Source organism: Hyaena hyaena, unplaced genomic scaffold, assembly GCF_003009895.1.
Source record: "Hyaena hyaena isolate Hyena2069 unplaced genomic scaffold, ASM300989v1 scaffold_33, whole genome shotgun sequence".
NCBI lineage: Eukaryota > Metazoa > Chordata > Mammalia > Carnivora > Hyaenidae > Hyaena > Hyaena hyaena.
In genome coordinates this window covers 1,625,187-1,643,508 of record NW_024080666.1, presented here as the reverse complement: position 1 = coordinate 1,643,508, position 18,322 = coordinate 1,625,187, and the positions used below count along the sequence as shown (strand labels likewise).

At 40.5% G+C, this 18,322-nt stretch overlaps 1 protein-coding gene across 3 annotated transcripts in view; it reads right to left on the bottom strand.

Moving 5' to 3' along the window:
- Window positions 1-18,322, bottom strand: part of DYM (dymeclin) — a 343,795-nt gene that overhangs the window by 233,037 nt on the left and 92,436 nt on the right. For all 3 annotated transcript variants that reach the window (XM_039228828.1, XM_039228829.1, XM_039228827.1), the window contains 2 exons: window positions 6,559-6,684; window positions 5,193-5,335 (listed from right to left, as the gene is read on the bottom strand). In XM_039228828.1, coding sequence (XP_039084759.1) covers window positions 5,193-5,335; window positions 6,559-6,684 — 269 coding nt within the window. The remainder of the gene's footprint in view (window positions 1-5,192; window positions 5,336-6,558; window positions 6,685-18,322) is intronic.

Genomic DNA, 18,322 nt, shown 5'->3' with positions numbered 1-18,322 from the left:
GCTTTATACGGTAGGATAATGAGAGTCAAAGAGTTAAAGAACTTGTCTAAGATCACACTAGGCTGGGACTCCATTCCGAATCATCTGATTTTCAATATCAAGCTCTGGCAATCTCTCCTTATCCACAAGGACTTCCAGGACTGAGAGAGAAGTCAGCTGAGAAGTACCTGTGGTATAATCCAGAATGGAGACATGTGGGGAGGGGAAGACGCTGGTGTGAACTCACAGGAGGCCTGGCTACACCTCCTGCCGCTAGAGGACTACCAGCTCCAGCCTCATGAAGACCCTTGTGGGTAAGCCCTGAAAGTCAGGAGAAACTCTGGGAATCCTCATCAACTCTGAGACCTGCTGCCTGGGAAAACCAGGCTCTTGTCCCCACCCCCACCCCACCCCAGCTAATCCTCACTGGGATTCCAGGAAAGGAAATCGAGTCTCCATAGAAAAGTCATAAAATGCCTCGATACACTAATTTTCTTTGTTATTTCACATGTGCTACCTACAGAAATACCCTGCTTCCACAAAGGAATGAGAATGAGTCAATCTGCTTTCAAGATGGTGCCAAGGACAGAACCATGAGTAAAGGAGGAAGCCCCAAAATATTTGTTTAAGGATAAGCCAGGGCTGAAAATGAGCACAGATAATTACCTTTAGCTATAATTATGGATCATACCATAACTAACAAAACTGAATCTGAGATACACTGAACATTACATGTATAAAACCTAGAGGGGAAAGGCAGGACATAAAAGTTACAGGTACAGAAAAGACAGAGATCAAACTAACAAAAACTCATTAATAACCGAATATTATCTGCCAAAACAGTTAAGGAGCATTTAGTCTAGATTAATAAAGAACAAAAAACAAAAAAAATCCCGCAGTGTCCAAAATCAGGGAGTCTATACCCCAATCTATTTGGTGCTGGAGTACTGTACCAATGGTTACACCTCAGGAAAAACTGATACAATGAACCTCATCAGCAACAGAAAACAACAACAAGAAGAGAAACCAAGACAACACAGGAGGAGAAGGTCAGTTAAAACCATCCGAGCTGCCTCCCAACACTACACTCCTCAGTAGGTGACAGTATCAGCTCAACTGTGCAATGAAGGGCCCACAGCAAAACAGAGCCAAGGGACTGAGTCCAAATGGACTCAGACCAAGTGAGTGGTGCTGAAATGGACCAGCTATATCAGAATCATCTAGAATGCTTATTGAAAATGTATATGACTGTGCCCAAGCATATATGTAAAGGAGTTAGAAATGAAAAGGTGTAAGTTTCATCTGCACTCATTTTTTTTAATTATACCAGATGGGTTGCTAATGTTGAGAAGCCACTAGATGACCTTTATCCTTATTTCTCCTAATCTTGGAATTCCAGGCTTCATTAAAAAATACATTGATTAAAATTCTAGCACTCTTTCCGAAACAGTGAAGTGATGTATCAGTTGGTTCTTTTTCCATTTTGTCAGCATTTTAGAGAAATCTCTAAACTAAAAAGCTGGAAAGAAGAAGGAAACAATTTTTTCTTGTACTGCAAAGTTATGAAGAGGCTTGTTGGCATGTATCACAGGTGCTCTCAGGTAATCTATTAATGTACCGTTGATTCTAACCACTTCCAGGGAAAGAAAGCACACTTGACATACGTGAAAACAATTTTTTAAAAAAGAACAAAATCCATACAAGTGGGCGCCTGGGTGGCTCAATCAGTTGAGCATCCGACTTCGGCCCACGTCATGGTCTCGCAGTTCGTGGATTTGAGCTCCGCATCGGGCTCTGTGCTGACAGCTAGCTCAGAGCCTGGAGCCTGCATCAGATTCTGTGTCTCCCTCTCTCTCTGACCCTCCCCTGGTCACGCTGTCTCTATCTCTCTCTCAAAAATAAATAAAACGTAAAAAAAAAAATCCATACAAGTAATTTTCATTACTCTCATTAACTATGAAAAAAAACCTACTAGTGGTCATTAAAAGATAGTAATATTTCCTCCATTTCTTTATTACCTTCTTTTCAAAGATCATCCAAACACCCACTGCATATTGCAGGACCAATAATAAACAGAAAGAAGAGCGTGTGCTGCATCATGGAGCAGTTAGTCTGAGATAGATAAGTTGTTACCAGTGTAGTTACAAGAACACCTAATTGTAAAAATTCAATTTAGGTACAAGCCAATGATACTGTATCAATAAAGTAGATTTCAATACACATAGGAAATCTCCATTTCTTTAGTTTTACTGACAAAGAAATAAACATTTGTTTGTAAGGGTGATTGAATATTGAATTTACTGAAGTTGATAAGTGGACTGTGTGTAGAGCTCAAGTATGGAGAGTGATGTTTGTATGTAGCAATCATAATACAAAGCAGAGTGCTAAGTATGCCACAGGAAAAGATAACCTCTGGCTAGGAGAGAACAAGAAGTCTTCACAGAGAAGGTGGTACCTGAGATAGCCCTTAATGGATGGACGGGCAGAAAAAAGTCAGAGAGGAAGAATTAGGATCATAGGTGAAAGAGATAATCCGAGAAAAGACATGAAAGGGAGAAAGCATAAGGCACGTAAAGAGTAAAAGAGTTTTGGCTAGAGTCTGGGAAACAAATACAGCAGCAAAATAACTAAAAATAAATCTGAAAAAGTGAGAATAAACCAGAGGCCTTGCCTAACTCTGTGAGGGTCCAGATGTGTGGTTCACCACTCACCTAGCATGAGCAAGCTCCTCTTTCCTGCCAGTGCCAAAAAACGGCACTATCCAAAGCCATAAAGTTTTCCAAAATAAGGCACTCGGTTTCAAAGAAATTTATTCAAGCAACACCAACGATACTTACTCTGGTGTGAAAGGAAATGCTTTCTATAATCAGAAAAACTCAGTCCCAATGAAGATAAGTATCATCCAAAAGAGTTTATTATTTATATTTGGCCTTGGAATTTTTTTTTTCAGTGAGGAGCTTCCAAATCATATTTTCCTTAAGCCAATATCCAATAGTAAAGCAAGAAAATTCCTGGGTTGCCTGGGTGGCTCAGTCAGTTAAACACCCATCTTTGGCTCAGGTCATGATCTCTTGGTTTGTGAGTTTGAGCCTGCATCGGGCTCTGCACTGATGGTGCAGGACTGCTTAGGATTCTCTCTCTGCCCTTCCCCTACTTTCTCTCTCTCTCTGTGTCTCTCTCAAATAAACTTGAAAAAAAAAAGTAAGAAAATTCCTTAACTAGCAACCAAAAGATCTTCAAAAGTGATCACACAACTGAAGTCAAATATCCTTGTCAACCTGACTTTCATGGAATGTGGCTTAATTCAAAATTACATGACTACTTTTCCTGTCTTATCCTTTTTGCCCACAATAAATAGCTATACTTTTTAGGAAGAGAACATCCTTTTGCTGTTTTTTATAATCCTTTGAGTCACAAACTGTGAAATAATGAATAATCATTCCATCATGATTTATACCTTTATATGACTAATTTTATGAAGACGTAAGGAGGTACATAAAATATCCTGTGACTACAGCACACTAAAAATCATACGTCCATTTTAATGCCCTTAACTGCATAATAAATTTTTTTCACTGTCACCTCTCCCTCTGACTCCGAGTATTAAATTTTTAGTGGTGGGAAGAAAAGCCATAGAACCACTCATTGAAAGTTATATGGAAAGAATCTCAGAGAGAATCTATTCTGACCTTCTCATTCAATAGACAGAAAAATTGAAAGCTAGGAAAATTAACAGACTTCCTTCTGATACACTGCTAACTAGGTAGGAACGGCTCTAAGTTTAAAAGTTTTTTGGCACTTGGTACTGATGACACCGTGTTACCATACTGGACATTCTTCTGATGACACAGAACTCCAAGAAAAACCGAACACTGCACACAAATCTATGTTTGCCCATAAAAAAAAAAAAAGCGCAAAGTATTGCCACTGTTTCGAAGAAAACAGTTAATGAACTTACACTATCTCCTCTCCCAAATCCCCAACCATACTGAAGTACCGGAAAATACTCGCTTTGATATATTATACCAGTTTAATGATCAAAAAAGGAAAACACGAGAAGCCAGTGCCATGCTGCCTTCGGAAGCCATGAACGCCTCCCCCCCCCCCGAGACAACAAGGGTAGAGGGTAGGAGCAAAGCAGAGCACGAACCTCGGCGGGGCTGGCAGTCCAGGCAGCCTGCTCAGCACCCAAGGCAAAGCTACAGGGACCACAAATGTAATTCAACCACAGTGTCACAAGAAATCAAAGGAAGGCAAATCTGGAAAGCCTGCCCCCCAGATCAGTTCCGCAAGTCAACAGAGGTCTTTTAACCCAAAGACGTTCCCAAGACTCATTACCTAGCACATCATCAAGCAGCACCGCATTTCGACATCAAACTGCCGCCCCGGGCACAGCGCAGACACTACTCGGCCGTGGCACCGGGCTCCACGTGGAGCTCCTCACAGCCACACTCCGCGCTCCGCAAGCACCGCTCCTGCTGCTGCTGCGGTACGAGCCCCCTGTTGGCCTCACGGCTGCCGCAGCGCCAGTCTGCTTTCCGATTCTCCTTCGGAATAAAGCCGAAGGTCGGATTCCGTGCCTTCACGTGACACGGGCCCGCCACGCTAACGACAGAACCAGAGCCACTCCTGCCACTTCTGGTGTCTGCATGCCCAACACCAGGAGCCAGGAATGAGGCTTTACCGTCAGGGAGGGAAGGATTTCCTTCGGTTCAGGAATCTGCTCCCAATCTGATGAAACCCGTGTTTGTGCCCATTCCAGAAGTTAATACAAAATTCTTCAAAATGTGCTAATCTGTCACTGAATGAATGAAACAGTGAGTCTAACAAGAAAACTACACCTAATTAGTCATGTAAAATCCTAACCAATAAAGCCTATAAAAGAGCAGAGTTTCCTCATAAAGCACAGCAGAGAAAAGTTCCCAAGCGCATAACTGCATAATGCATGCAGTACGCGTATTATAAACATTATTCTTGAAAAGTGGTGTTTTATAGGTAGACAATCTATTCATTATTTGCATACATTTCATTGCATTAATCACTACACTAAATGAACAAAATATTTTCAGTGACTTTCAGTATTTCGCATTCAGCCACTGCATGGGGCCAATGTAACCATCGGCAGCAGCGGCCAAGGGAACGGAGTATCTTACGCCTAATTTTATACAAACTCTATCTACACCAAAGAACCGACAAAAGTTGATCAGACTTACTTGCTACTCCGGACGCAAGTCCATACAGCAGTCCCCCGCCATCAGATTGCTGTGAGAGAACGTGTGCTCCCGGAGGGGGTGGCTTTTCTTGTCTGATAAAGTTATACAATAGGGTTTTCACAAGTTTGCTGGTATATGGAAGACTACACAAAAAGAAAAAAGAAGAAAATCAAACTCATGGAAGTCACCTGATTCTGTATGATGACCTTTAGGACAGAGTCTTTAGAATCTATTACTATTAAAGGGATTAACACAATTGAAAGGAACTGTCACACAATGGTGAGGATCGTGGGCTTTGAGATCAGACTTGAGGCTGAAGTCTGGCTGGCTCTCCTGTTTCTATGCCATAGTTGCTGGTCAAATCACTTCAACTCTTGAGCTTCAGTTACCTTACTGGTAATCTGTATGACAGGTGAGACAGTAGTAATTCAGGGTATTAGACAGTACCTGGTGCTTGAAGGGAGATGGTAACAGAATCAGCAGGGCAAAGCAAGAATTTAAAAAGCAGTAATATAGAAGACTATACATTTCACATATGAAATCATTAAATTTATGCATGCATACAGAAGATATATATGTATAGAGGTTGTTTAAATATTAACACACTCTTTGCCTTTAAGTAATGGGATGAGAGGAGTGTGGAGAGAGGAGTGGGAGAGAGGTGTGACAGAGTTCCCACTCTCTGAGATCGTCCATCAAAGCTACTTGGTTTGCACCTGCTTTACACTCTCAAGTTCTATGAAAACTGTGTCAATAGAAGGTGTGTGTGTGGTGTGCGTGCGTGCGTGTGTGTGTGTGTGTGTGTGTATTCTGTAGCTGCTCCCAGCTCCCCATTAGGAGACAGTAAACTTACAGCTTCCGCTCAAGAATAGACGCCCCATCCTAACACATGCCTGGCACATGGCTGCCACACAATAAATATTTGTGACCATGTGAAAGTAGGAACCATCAGCTCAGAGGCTGCTGGAGACACAGGGTGACCGGGCAGACATGATGGTGGTTTCAACGGGACTAGTGAGAGGGGGGGAAACTGAAAACAACTTCAGCGGACAGACGTGACTGACGGGTGCTTACATGCAGAGAATGATGCAGAAGGAAGGAGGAGGAGGACTTCAAAATTTCACTTCGACAGAGAAACTACTCGAGAAGGTTAAAAGCTGGGGAATGTAAGGGGTGGGGAGGATGGGCAGTTTAAACAGGAAAGCAGAATTGGGTTACTTATGCGTGGGGTTTGGAGTGTGGACAGAATGACCGAAGGAAGCGTTCGGCGGGACATCTTGGACAATAGTAAGGTTAGGGAACAGGACCAGAAATAGAGATTTGTACAATTAAAACAAAGGTAGAAAAATGTAAAATAGAAACATACCATCGACCTCGCATCAAATACTTGTGACTGATGCTCTGTCGCAAAACTTCTTTGTGGAAGAGCTGGCAAGAGAGGAAAACCACCATCGTTGACACCGCTTCTACTGAGATGTCGTATGTAATATCTCTGCAGAAACAGAAAGCAAACAGAATAATGGTCACTTTGCAAGATTAGAACTGCTCTTTTCTAAATAAACTATACATTTAAAAACTCAATCTAAATACTCAATATGTTTCTAGGTTACAAAGAAATATTAACATGTTTAACAAAAATTAAGTCAGGCAAAAATATGAAAGCTTTTCCCCCACCATTAGCTTTTGTACTGGGTTGGGCATCCCATTACTTTCCTATTTTCCAGTTCCAATCTCCTGCTGAATGACAAGTCTATTAGTGCATAATGGAAACAGTTACCAGCAATGTTCTGCTTTGAAGATAAACCCTAAATACTTAGGCTCTTACCTGTTTAGTTATAATGCTGAAACGAACATTCAGATTGTCAAAATTAGGAGAAGCACAGTGCGAGGAAGAAAACAATGTCTTTTCGTGTTGATAATCACATAACAAGTAGAACAATGGTGTGCCCTACACCCTCCATCTCTATCGTCTGCTGCCTTAAGGCCAACGCTGCATGTTCAGCAAAATATGGACAGTGAACAAATTATCACTGTTTTATTAAGCATGTTTCTATTATGAAGGACCACTCCTGTCCTCCCGAGATCATTAACCCTCTTTAGAAATAAGTCTTAGATCAAATAAAAAGGAAACAAAGTTTTGGCTGAGGAGGAAGCACAAACAGGAATAAATGCATCAAGTAATCTTCAGTTACTGCAAAAGTTTAAACGTGATGATCATGGGGAACAGTAACAGATCAGGAAAGTGGAGACCTCAACAACACAGCAAAGAGGGTAACAGTGCTAAATATCAAAAATTTTTGACAGAACTGAAATGTTCATGGTAAGTCAAAAACAAAAAAACAATCAAACAAACAAAAAAACCACTTATCACCTACTTAAATGAGGCTCATTAAACAAATTACACATGACTCAATTCTAGAATTGGGCATGCTTAAATTCTCCCAGATATTTTAAGGAGTCATTGCTGACAGAAATGCAAATTTTAAAAGCAAAGTGTATAAAACAAAACACAAGAGGTCCATGCAATTTATGTTATTATATAATGGGTAAATCTCAGTTCTAATCAGAAATCTCACTTTTTAAGTATTAGAGAATAATTATCTTTCCTGAAATTTCTGTAATTGCCATTGTAAAATGCAATTCTTTTATTTGTTCTTATTTCTAGAACTGAATGAAAGACAAGGCTGATGTGTCACATTATGATTCATTAATGGTGGTTTGGCTGTTCAGAACCCAGAAGATTTTGCATCCCAGTAATCATTTATTCATATAGCCCATGCCTGTCAGGAATCCATACCCTACAGTCAACTGGCTAAATTTTTAGTTGAGTCAGGGCTTAAAGCCAAATCCTGAAAAACAAAATATCTTGCTACAGGGTAGCGCCTATCTACATAGGTGGTCACCTCTGAGACATTTGCTAATATATTCAGTTATGACATCAATTATAAAGAATCAGCTGCAGTGGTTTATAGTTTTACATCTCACTCTAGGTGCCAGATTCACAAAGAAATAGTTTTACTTTGTTAAAGCTAAGACCGTGCCTATTAATAAATACAAAGTCTGACAACCTTGAGGAAAGAGTGTATATTTACAACACAGAGTAGTTCTCCTTCAAAATTAATTGGGCCAAACAACTTACAAGAGGAGAAGTATTTAGCTTTGGATCCTCCTTTCTTCCCACAGAATTCTGTTAAAGCTACAGGAGTGAAGGGTGGAGGGTTTGATGTTGGGAGGTAGGGAAAGTTGACAGCACATAAGAATACTGACTCAACATAACACCAAGTTTCCTAACAAGCTGAAAAATCCCTTCCCCCCAAATTCCTAAACAGCACTAAGCGATCTCTCTTATGTGCTCCCACGGGTCTATGGGTAAAAGTTCCAGCAGATCTTTTATTACGCTGTATTCCGGTTCATGCATCATGCAACAAATATTTACAAAAAACGTATTCTTACTGTGTCTAGACAGGCATAATGCCACATATTGGAGACACATCCACCAACAAATAGAGAAGACTCCTGCTTTTACGGACCATACAATTTAGTGGAGAAAAGAGAACTCAAGAAATAATTACATCAGAAAGGGCCATAAAGAAAAAGAGCAAGTAACAATGTGAAAGGATTAAAGGGGATTCTAGTTTTAAAGCTCTTCTAAAATAGTGACATTAAGTTAAGCCCTAAAGCATGACTGGTGCGCAGTTATTTGCAGACAAGTCTCTTTCTTACTAGAACACGTGAGATTCTAGCAAGGGATCCTTTCAGTTTGTAGTTATTTGTATTCGCAACTCCAGTACATAACAGTCACTCCATGGATAAATGGATACAGAAACAGAGGGATCTTTAGTGCTCTGATTTTTATTGGAACTGATTGGGGCTTCCTGAATAGATGCATCAGCATTCGTAGCTTGGAATAGCAAAAAGGGGAGAAATGGGTTGAGGTCATGTAATACCTGATCACAATACAAAAGAACACTCATTGCAAGAAAAATGTAAAGGGAATTTCATGAACCCAGAATGCTAGTGACGGAGAGGGTATCCTCTATTCATTTTTCTGACCAGCATCCATTAATAGCAGTAAAACAGGAATAAAGTACACAAAGGACGATCTGATGGAATGACTTAATACCATGAAGATAACAATTCTTCACAAACTGTTGAAGAAATTACACAAATTAGTCTTACAGTCAATGCAGGAACTTTTTCAGGGATGTCCTAAATGGACTCTAAACTTTTTATGGAAGAGTAAACATGGCTAAGTCAACCTTGAAAATGAAGAGTGAAGAGAGGGCCTTTTACTACCAGGTATCAAGCCATGCTACGCAGCTGTAACAATAAAAACAGCATGGTATTTGCACATGCAAAAAAAGAGACAAATGAATGAAATCCACCTAAGATCCAAATGTATGGCTCACACCTCTGGTGTAGACATAAACAACAGACAGTAAAGATGGATACACAAATCAATGAGGACAGAAGAGATTGGACAGAAGACTGGCTCATTTCACAAAGAAAACAATGATGGATCCCTGTCAAAGACCTACTATAGATAGATTAAAGACTTGGATGTGAACGGTAAAGCTAAAGTTAACACAAGAAAACGTACGATAAGTTTCTAACAGAGGGACAAGAAGGGACTTCTTAAATAAAAGCCTAAGAGCAGAAACCTTAAAACCAAAAAATACACTTTATCACATCAAAACTGAGGATTTTTGCTCAACAAATGAAACACTGGACAAAGGCAACAGGCAGATGATACAGAGAGGAAGAATAAGAAACTAATATCTAGAATATTGCCAGCAACTCCTGCAAATGGCCAAGAAAAAGGCAAGACTGCCATTAGGAAATAAGAACAAAATATGTAAAAAGTTTAAGACAATGTGATATCCCTTTATGCTGTAGAAAACAAAGTCTCATGTACTCCTGATAAAAATATTAACCAGAGAAGTCATCTTTAGAAAGCAACCCATGTCCCAAATATGTATATATGCCAAATTAAAAATCATAGCACCTGTCAGAGGACTGTGGTGGGCAAACTCTAAAACAACCCCCAATAATCCCTGCTTCCTGCTATTCATATGCCCTTATGTACTGGCTCCCCTTGAGTGTAGGCTGAATCTAATAACTCACTTCTAACCACTTTCAAGGGGAGATTAACTTACAAAGCTACTATAGCTTGTACTGGGTACCCTCTCTTGCTCTTTTTTTTTTTTTTTCCTTTATGTGGGGGAAACCAGCCACCTTGTGGTGAGCTGACACATGGCTAAGTCTACCTGGCAAAGAACTAAGGGAGGACTCCAGTCAACAGCCAGTGAAGAACTGAGGCCCTTAGTCCAATTTCTCTAGAGGAACCGAATCCTGGCGACAGCAAGTGAGAAATCAAGAAAGGAGGTCTCCCCCTCCCTAGCTGAGGCTTCTGATGAGGCCACAGCCCCAGCAATAAGCTTAACTACAACCTCAAGAGGTATCTCAGTCAGAGGCACCACACCAGCTGTACCTGCCCTCCTGATCCTAACAAACTATGAAACAATTCATTATTTATGGTGTTTCAAAGTTGGAGAAAGCCCCAGTGTCCATCACTGAAGAACTGGATAAACAAAATGTGGTGGATATACACAATGGAAGTTTTAATAGCAACAGACTAAATGTTCACTTAGCATCACAGGTAACTCTTAAAAACAGTTGTGCAAGGAATAAGTAAACAAAGAGTTCTATAACAATTCTACTTATGTACATTAAAAATCCATGTACATGTAACATTTAATTGAGCATATACACATAAAAATAATGCATTAAACACATTTAAAATGGCTGTTTATGGGAAAGAAGAGCAGCACGGAATGAGGATAAGTGGAAATAAGTGAATAGATGAATATCAAATGGAGGGCGGGATGGACCTTACATGAAGCAGTGATGACAATGACCCTTGAATTGAAGAATGTGATCTATTCAACCCTATGCCTCATGTGTCCAAAATCAGGGACAGCGGGACAAAGGGAGGCATCAGAGGTTGGGAGACGTATTGGACATGGGGAAATGCTTTGGTCAATTCAGGAAACAAGGAACATGTAATAAATTACCTCGCTAGAACATCATGAGGACCACAATGAAAACAGTGACAACAGGAATGGAAAAGAGCAAACGGACTTGAATGATATTGAACAAAACCAACAGCACTCAGTGACAGACTGGATGCTAAAGTGGGCAAGAAAGACTCAGACTAATCAAAGAAGACAGGCTTCTAGATTTAGAACTCACAGACAGTGTATCAACCTAAATCAAGAACACTGCAAATGGACGATCACTTTACATGTACTTACATGTACTGAAGATGTTTCCTTCTATTCCTAGTTTTCTAAGGGCTTTTTTTTTCATGAATGGATGTTGAATTTGGTCAAATGCTTTTTCCACACTTACTGAGACATTCATATGGCTTTTCTAATTTATTCTGCCAATGTGGCATATTATGTTGATGGATTTTCAAGTGTGAACAATATCATATTCTTCAGATAAGCCCCACTTGTGTATGATGTTATGTCCTTTACCATATATTATTGGATACAACGTACTGATTTTTTTTTAAAAAGAGGTTTCTCCCATATTGATAAGAGATACTAGTCTGTAATTTTCTTTTTATGTGATGTTTGTTAGGTTTTAGTATCCGGGTTATGCTAGCCTTAGAAAACATGTTACCCATCTGCTTCTGAAACTACTTTATTGAAATATTTGCCTTACGATGTAATATGGAACAAAGATAGTAGAATATTATGTATTGTATGAATGAATATACATGCAGATGCTAACAGGCAAAATATTTAAAAAGTAATCTTGAGAGATGAGATTATAGGTAACTATTTTATTATTTTTTTTAATGTTTATTTATTTTTGAGACAGAGAGAGACAGAGCATGAGCGGGGGAGGGGTAGAGAGAGAGAGAGAGAGAGAGAGAGAGAGAGAGATACACAGAATCTGAAGCAGGCTCCAGGCTCTAAGCTGTTAGCACAGAGCCCGATGTGGGGCTCGAACTCACAAGCCATGAAATCACAACGCGGGCTGAAGTCGAACGCCTAACCGACTGAGCCACTCAGGTGCCCGTTTTTATTATTTTTAATTTAAAGTTTTTAAATGGGAAGAGCATGAAAAAAAATGAGTACAAGAAATATTTGCTCCAAATTGGCTGTCTCTACTGGGAAATTTCCGGGACAACAAGTGAGTGATGATAGTATGAGAATAATTTCTAACCTCATTTTAACCATAGGTGGTCTTACCGATTCTTCTCTTCTCACTTCATTGTAAACAATCAAAGTAACAGAGATTTGTAATGAGGGACAAACAATCTAGCATGAGTGTCTTCGTGCTTGTAGATTGCAATAACAAACTAACAGAGACTGGGTGGGTCACAAGCTATAGAAATTTATTTCTCACAGTTCCAAAGGCTAGAAAGTCCTAGATCAAGCCACCTGCAAATTCAGTGTCTGATGAGAGCTTTCTGGTTCACAAACAGTGAGCATCCTTTTTTTATGTTTTTATTCTTGTTTTTTTTAAGTTCACAGTGAGCATTCATTCTTTTTTTTTTTTTTAATGTGTTTATTCTTGTTTTTTTAAGTAAGCTCCATGTCCAGCATGGAGTCCAACGTGGGGCTTGAACTCGTGACCCTGAGATCAACACCTGAGCTGAGATCAAGAGTTGGACACTCAACCGACTGAACCACCCAGGTGTCCCTAACAGCATACATCTTTTTGCTCTGTTATCACATGGTGGAAGGGGGGCAAGGAAGCTTTCTTGGGTATCTTTTACATGGGCACTAATCCCATTCATGAGGTCTCTGTCCTCATGACCTAATCAGCCCCCCAATACCATCACCTTGTAGGTTAGGTTTCAACATAAGAATTTTGGAGGGACACAGGCATTCAGGCCATAGCAATGAGTCCGCCACACTTGCTGTATCTGCAGAGAAAGAGAATCAATAGTATAGGAACAGGTATATAGGAAAAGAGATTTGCTCTAAGGCAATGGCTCACACAATTACAGAAGTTGAGAGGTCCATCACTTGCCATCCACAAGGTGAAGGCCCAGGAAAAGCCACTGGTGTGGTCCCAGTCCAAACCCAAAGGCCTGAGAACCAGAAAAAAACCCCAATCTAAGTCAGAAGACCCATGAATCAGGAGCACCAATGTCTAAGGACATGAGAAGACAGACATCTCAGCTAAAGCAAGAGATTAAATTTGTCTCCTTCCTCCACCTTTGTGTTTTATCCATGCCCTCAAAGGACTAGATGATACCAGCACTGGGGAGTATGCTCTTTCTCACTCAGTCTACTGATTCTAATGCTAACTGCTTCCAGAAACACACTCACGGATACACCCAGAAATAATGAAATAATGTCTGACCTCTAGGCACCCCTCAGCTTGGTTAAGCTGTCACACAAAATTAACTGTCACACTTGCCAATCAAAGCTGTATGTTAAGCTTTTAAATACTGGCTGAGGGCACAGTGTCACCGATTCTGTAAAATAAACACTATTTGAAAGACTTTATACCTAAAATTTTGTCCCTTCCTAAGAAACAAACCACATTCTAACACTCACAGACACCTAGTATGTAATAACTACCAAAAGCAAATACACATTTGAGTAAAAACTTTTTACTCAAAATAAAGCTTAGTGGCACAGCACACACAGTATATACTATTCTTATTTCAAAATAGCCTACAAATATGAGCCCAAGACGTCTCATATGTCAAGATACCATTTAATATTAAGAAAAATATAAGATTTAGAGAAACAAAAAGAATTAATGCCTGAAAAGAAGAGCGTCTAGCATCTCTTTGTTTGCGTAGAATAAAAAACAGGTCAAGTACATCACAGTCACTCAGATTTGATAATGACTGAAGCAACAATGATCTGTCCTATGAGGAATCTATTGAAGAGCCAAGCAGGCCCTTCTTATTTGTAAATCATTGTTACACAAGTTAAGAATGGGACTCCAGCAATCCAATACCAAACATACAGTGATACATGTACTGTTGAAACAACTGCGTAGCCTTCTTTCAGAAGGAAAAAACACTTGAATCTACACCTCAGACCCTCTACTAAAGAAAATAACGCATGAAGGTTGGATAAGGAGTACCTGGTTAGGGTGGAAGGGTAAGGAATAATGAGGCTACACTGCTACTACAGACGCCCAAAATTATGTTTACACAGATCAAAGCTTACTTCTCAGCCAGTTAGCAATCAGATCAAGCAGGACCTACTTAGGAAGATCATCCAAAGGCTCTGCTGGGAAGAAAGCTCGGTTACCCTTTGCACGTGCTTCTGAGTTTGTTCCAATTATCATTTCCCATCAGGGAGAAGGGAGGAAAATGCACTCCCAGGAAAGTCATTTCTTTTTAATTGTATATGCCAATTCCTCTGGTACACCCATAGCTCACTGGCAAGCCAGCCTGAGGAATGTCATCTCTGCCTGGACAGCCACTGCTCAGCCGAATTCTAATAAAGAGGAGGAGAATGCATTTGGGGGACCACTGATGACCTATCACAGATGTGTTACAATTTTAAATAAGAAGACTCAACGCGAAGCTGACAGTTGAGCAAAGACTTGAAAAAAGCAAGGAGGCACAGGAAGAGTCTGCCAGGGAGAGGGAGCAGCACATGTCAAGGCCCTGAGGTAAGAACATACCTAGCATATTCAAGGAATGCTAAAGAAGCCAGTGGGGCTAGAATGAAATGTGCAAGATGGCAAGTAGAAAGAAAAAGGGTCAAGAAAGCTAACAATGAGCCAGCTTATAAATCCAAAGGCCTAGAGGCTTTAAAAGATTCATAAATTAAGATTCTTTAAAATCATCTTTAAAAACTTATCATATCAAAACAGAGCATGCTATAAGCTTCTGTCAAAGGCAAATTTAGAGGGGCACCTGGCTGTCTTGGTTGGTAGAACTTGCAACTCTTGACCTCAAGGTTGTGGGTTCGAGTCCCCTGTAGGTATAGAGATTACTTAGGGGAGCCTGGGTGGCTCAGTCAATTAAGCATCCAACTTCAGCTCAGGTCATGATCTCACCACTTAAGGGTTCGAGCCCCATGTCAGAGCCTGGAGCCTGCTTCGGATTCTGTGTCTCCCTCTTTCTGCCCATTCCCCACTCAGACTCTACCTCTCTCTCAAAAATGAATAAATGTTAAAAAAAAAATTGTTTTAATTCAAATCTTTAAAAAAAAAGAAAGGCAAATTCAGGGGCGCCTGGGTGGCTTAGTCGGTTAAGCGTCCGACTTTCACTTAGGTCATGATCTCACGGTTCGTGGGTTCGAGCCCCACGTCGGGCTCTGTGCTGACTGCCAGCTCGGAGCCTGGAGCCTGTTTCAGTCTGTGACTCCCTCTCTCTCTGACCCTCCCCTGCTCACGCTGTCTCTCTCTCTCTCTCTCTCCCAGAAATAAATAAAACATAAAAAAAAAAATTAAAAAAAAAGGTAAATTCAGAAAAACTAAACTTTAAATTCATATCACAAAGGAGCAATGGGAGTCCTATAATTAGATGGTAACGACAGTTGCACAACTTTTGTGAGTACACTAACAACCATCTAATGATATACTTTCAATGGGTAAATCTGGAGGTGTTTGAATATCCCCACAACAAAAATGAGAAAGCTCTTTAAATGCTTGTGCACAGAAGCTGCCTGGAATAAGTTGCTGATTGGAAAAAGAAGAAAGTTCAGAACAGTATGTATCACTTCCTGCCTTCTGTGTGGCTGCAGGGAGAAATAAGACTGTGCTCATAACTGCATGGTCACTGCATGGACATCTTCAGGAAAGATACAGAAGAGACTAGGAACAGTGGTGACATACAGAAGCAAACGGGACAGCTTGCGGGGTGTGGGACCAGAAGAGACAGGAGACTGTTCATTTAGGTGTCTGGATATTTTTAAAATATGCTCTAAAATTAAATTAATCAAGAACTAAAAACAGAGGACTGTCATAAATGTTAAAATTAAACTTTCATCGATTCACATCTGATGACATAGTGAAGTAAGAGCAAACAAAAGATTAAATCACATTGTGCTGTGATGTAGAAGTCAGTGATCCAAAATTAGGAGATTTAGGGTCTGCTTCTAAGCTATTAAACTCATTCTGTTAATGTCAACAAATAATTCCTCTGGGTCTCAGCTTTCCGATTTTTAATAAGTACATTGGGCAAGGTGGTGTCTAATGCCATTTCTTGCTGCAACTTTCTATACTGCTCAAAACAGGGGATTGGGGGCAATGTTAGATTTCTGTGAAAACAAAATTTTAAATGTATTAATTGGCCTACCCTACGTGCCAAACAATCAAGGAAAAGAGCCAGACAGGCCAATACTACTTGAAAGAAACCAAAATGCTACCACGCTGAGCGTGGTGGTTTTTAAAAGATGAAAAATGTTGTAAAGCCAACAGATCTTTCTTGTTTTAATGTCCTTGTATGATCTTCAGAAGATCTGCATCACACAATCGCCAAAACAAAGTCAACTTGAAAAAGCCAAAGTGTTGCTCTGGCTGCCATATTATCCCAAGAACTTTCCACCATCTGGGCTGGAAATGTCCTAAAACAAACTACTGTTGGAGCAAGTTATTAATTTCATGTGAAGAGAGAAAAAAAAAAGGCAGGAGCCTTGACCTCGTGCTGCTCTGCTAGGGCAGAGTGGGCCACTTGGATAAAAACAAAAGCCTTCATGAAATGGGTGTTAGTGTTGGCAAAGGACAGAGTCAACGAATACGGAGGGAAAAACATCCTCGTTTTTTTACTTACTGTTGGATAAGAAAATGGACAGTACTGTAAATGGAACATAAGTTTAACAAAAACAACTGACAAATTCAAAGGATTAAGACCAAAATTTAGAAATATCAGTGTCACACCACCAAGGATACTGTGAAAGTAAAATACGCAGAAAGACTAAAAAGTGGTGCAGTGTATCACTGATGCTGTCAGTAGTGGAGGGGCTCGTTTTAAAAGTTAAAATCAAAGACATGGTATAACCTCCCTCTCATTTATACAAACCTTTTTTTAATTTCAAATTTTTTTAAATGCTTTATTTACTTTTGAGAGAGATTGTGAGAGAGACAGCGTGAGCAGGGGAGGGTCAGAGAAAGAGGGAAATACAGAATCTGAAGCAGGGTCCAGGCTCTGAGCTGTTATCACAGAACCCGATATGGGGCTCTAACCCACAAACTGTGAGATCATGACCTGAGTCGAAGTCGGACCCTTAAGTGACTGAGCCACCCAGGCCCCCCTCATTTATACAAATCTTTTTTTTTTTTTTTAACAAATAGTTTATTGTCAAATTAGTTTCCACATAACACCCAGTGCTCATCCCCACAAGTGTCCCCCTCCATGCCCATCCCCCCTCCCCCCCACATCCATCAGTCCTCAGTTTTTGTCAGCATTCAAGGGTCTCTCATGGTTTGCCTCTCTCCCTTTACCCCACCATTTCTCCCCTTCTTCTCCCCCTTGTTCCTCAGTCAAGTTCCTCCTAGTCCTCCTATACGTGCAAACATATGATATTTGTCCTTCTCTGCCTGACTTATTTCGCTCAGCATAACACTCTCAAGGTCCATCCATGTTGCTACACATGGCCAGATTTCATTGTTTCTCATTGCCATGCAGTACTCCATGGTATAGATAAACCACATCTTCTGGATCCATTCGTCCGTTGACGGACACTTAGGCTCGTTCCATGTTTTGGCTATTGTGGAGAGTGCTGCTATGAACACTGGGGTACATGTGCTCCTATGCATCCACATTTCTGTATCCCTTGGGTAAATTCCTAGCAGTGCTATTGCTGGGTCAGAGGTGAGTTCTATGGTTAGTTTCCTGAGTAATCTCCACTCTCTTTTCCAGAGGGGCTGCACCAGTTTACATTCCCACCAACAGTGTAGGAGGGGGCCCGTTTCTCCACATCCTCGCCAGCATCTAGAGTTCTCTGATTTGCTCATTTTAGCCACTCTGACTGGCGTGAGGTGGTATCTCAGTGTGGTTTTGATCTGTATTTCCCTGATGAGGAGGGATGCTGAGCATCGTTTCATGTGTCTGTTGGCCATCTGGATGTCCTCTTTGGAGAAGTGTCTGTTCCTATCTTCTGCCCATTTCTTCACTGGGTTGTTTGTTTTTTGGG